Source organism: Camelina sativa, chromosome 8, assembly GCF_000633955.1.
Source record: "Camelina sativa cultivar DH55 chromosome 8, Cs, whole genome shotgun sequence".
NCBI classification, from domain to species: Eukaryota; Viridiplantae; Streptophyta; class Magnoliopsida; order Brassicales; family Brassicaceae; genus Camelina; species Camelina sativa.
Window position 1 is genome coordinate 15,753,201 of NC_025692.1, and position 2,750 is coordinate 15,755,950.

General features: G+C 32.8%; 1 protein-coding gene across 1 annotated transcript; it reads left to right on the forward strand.

The window, feature by feature from the left end:
- LOC104709573 (probable ADP-ribosylation factor GTPase-activating protein AGD8) lies at positions 519-2,538 on the forward strand. The gene is made up of 2 exons (XM_010426161.1): positions 519-821; positions 2,278-2,538. The coding sequence occupies exons 1-2, from the start codon at positions 519-521 to the stop codon at positions 2,536-2,538; spliced, it is 564 nt and encodes a 187-aa protein (XP_010424463.1).

A 2,750-nucleotide genomic window follows, 5' to 3' on the forward strand; every position in this document is an offset into this window, starting at 1 on the left:
TAGATTCTTTTGTTTTAATTGAATAAACACATAACTTTTATTTATTTAATAAAAGTCTAAATTCAATAACCAGATTTGTTAAGATTTTAAATGACTATTTACAAATCACAAACTAATAATACTAAACTATAATAGAGTTTAACAAAATATTGATCTAATAACAAAATCTTCAGCGCATCTAATTCAGACTCTTTAACTTATTCTTGCTCATAGTTTGAGTGGTTTGTGAGAACATAATAAGTTAAACACCTAGTTTAGGTCTAGATCTGAAAGTGTACTCGAGTGTGGTTAAACTTAAACAAATGCGATTGTGCTATGAATAATCAGCTAAATTAAGAATTTTGACTTCAATTATTACACTAGTTTCTTGAAAGTAGAATGATTCATCAAACCAACGATCCCTTATTGACTACATTATCAAACTGGTTCTTTTGTCTTAATTGCCAAATACATTCTCAACGTTTTTGTATAGGTCAACAATTATAGACTCATGGAGCCCTTAGCAGCTCAAGACTAAGATGCTTGGTGGCAACTACCACGCAACTCAGGAGTTCTTCAAGCAATATGGATGGACAAACAGTGGCGATATCGAGGCAAAGTACACTTCAGAAGCTGCTCATTCGTATAGCCAGATTCTTGCTAAGGAAGTTACTGAAGCCATGGCGGAAGAAACTAGTACTGCTCTACCTCCAAAAGCCACCGGTGCCACTTCTTCCCCTAAAAAAGCTTCTTATACAGTTGTTCACAGTACGTTTAGGAAACGTATATGTGTAAAAGGGACGAGAAAAATTGGTAGTTTTGGTGCACCAACTACTACAAAGGTAAGTCTCCTGTTCTTTTGCTCGTCGAAAGTTATTGGTCAGACACGTGTTTTAGTGAAAGTCTGAAACAGAGATAGCATCCAATTACAATCATATTCTAACTAACCTGATTACTAGGTTGAAGAATCAGATGAAGCAGGAAAGAAGTTTTCAAACGCCAATTCCATATCCTCTGCTCAGTTTTTCGGTGATCAGAAATTCTAAAGTAGCACTGAAACGGGTACTGTGACTAGAAACGGGGACGGGAAACAGCAAAGTAAACTTGAATCAAAAATTTTACCTCAGAAGTTCTCGGTAAGTTGATTTGCCATCATGATCATGTGGAACACTTGCTGCGTTATGATTTTGATGAATGTTTGATTTGTTATTATTAGAACCAATATCCCACATTGACTAAAGAAGTAAATATTGGGTAATATATAAGGTTCATGTACCACTACACTCATTGCCAATTGGTTGGATGTCCATGAATCCTAATAGTTATGTTCACAAGTTAAGATTGCTTTCTCATCGCTAGTGGGCACAACGATGGAGCTCGGAACTTTGTGCTGATCATGGTCTAAAAGAGTAAGAAACGAATATAAGTTGTTGTTGGGATAAGGATACTACAATTGGTCTTTGTTTGGAGATTAAAAGAAATAGTGAATTTAAAATGTATAAATATAATGAGATTTTTTTTTTTTGGAATGTGCACTAGTGTATTTCCCAAGAGACCAGGAAATCCTAATGTTATCAATGCCCTCCGTAGGGATGTGACAGATTTGATGCAGAAATTACGTAGCCCACAAGCTCCAAATGATATATTTGATGCAAAAATTACGTAGCCCACAAGCAATATAAGAGAGAGTGAGCTTAATAAAATATAAAAATGATTTATTTAAACTTAATAAAGAGTTTAAAATTATAAATATTTAAAAATTTTAAATAATATAGACGAGTTATGAAAATATATATATATATAAAATGCCCTTTTTAATTATTACAATCTGTAGGATTATTTTGACAATTTTTTTTCTTTTAATAAAATTATTTAGTCAATATTTCGGATCTTCTTTACTATGAGCATATACTACTAGGGGTGGGCAAAAAAATAGTAATTCGAAAAACCGAACCAAAATGAAATAAATGATTTGGTTTGGTCTAAAAATATATTTGGTTGTTATAGTTGTTAATCAAATAGTTTAGGTATGGTTTGGTTAAAAACCATAAAATCGAATGATTTTTTTTTTGGTTTTGATGAATATTTGGAGTATCTATATATAATTATCATATATGTGCACTTTATACTGTGTTTAATAATATCTTTACTATTTTTCTATTGAGATTCTAATTATTTGAATAATATTTTTTGGATTTTACATTAAAGCTTTGTGTTTTCGAAACTAGATTTAGATTCTATTATTTAACATTATGTATACCTAAATAATTAATATGTTATTTCTATTTTTTGCTGCAGGTATTGAGGATGGAAATTATAGCCAGGCCGAATACAGTAGTGGCTACAGCTGTGAACGTCAGTGCACTTGCTGTGCAGACGGCTGATGAATTTACTGCAGGTTTTGAGGATGGAGCAGAGATTCTGGCCGGACAGAATGATGTAGTGGCTGCAGCTGTGAACGTCAATGCACCTGACTTGCAGAACGCTGATGGATTTGCTGCAGATCTTGAGAATACGAGCTTTCAAGAGAGGCCAGTTAACCGAAGAAGAAGCATGTGAAGAGAGATTTCTAGAAGAGAAAAACAGGGGAGGTCAAGTATTCATTTCACCAAAGAGACAACGAGAAGAGAAGTATAGAGGAGGATGTATTCATTTCTGTCAAATATTAGTATCCCAATTCTTTGACTTTTCCTTTATTAAAGTCTATTAACAAAACGTAAAAACAAAAACAATAGATAGATAGATAGATAGAATAATTTTTTGTGACTTGT

Excerpts from the sequence above, each read along its gene's own strand:
- LOC104709573 (XM_010426161.1), top strand. The coding sequence starts at position 519 with ATGCTTGGTGGCAACTACCACGCAACTCAGGAGTTCTTCAAGCAATAT. Across the intron at positions 822-2,277 it reads GTGCACCAACTACTACAAAG|GTATTGAGGATGGAAATTAT; the intron begins GTAAGTCTCCTG and ends TTTTTGCTGCAG.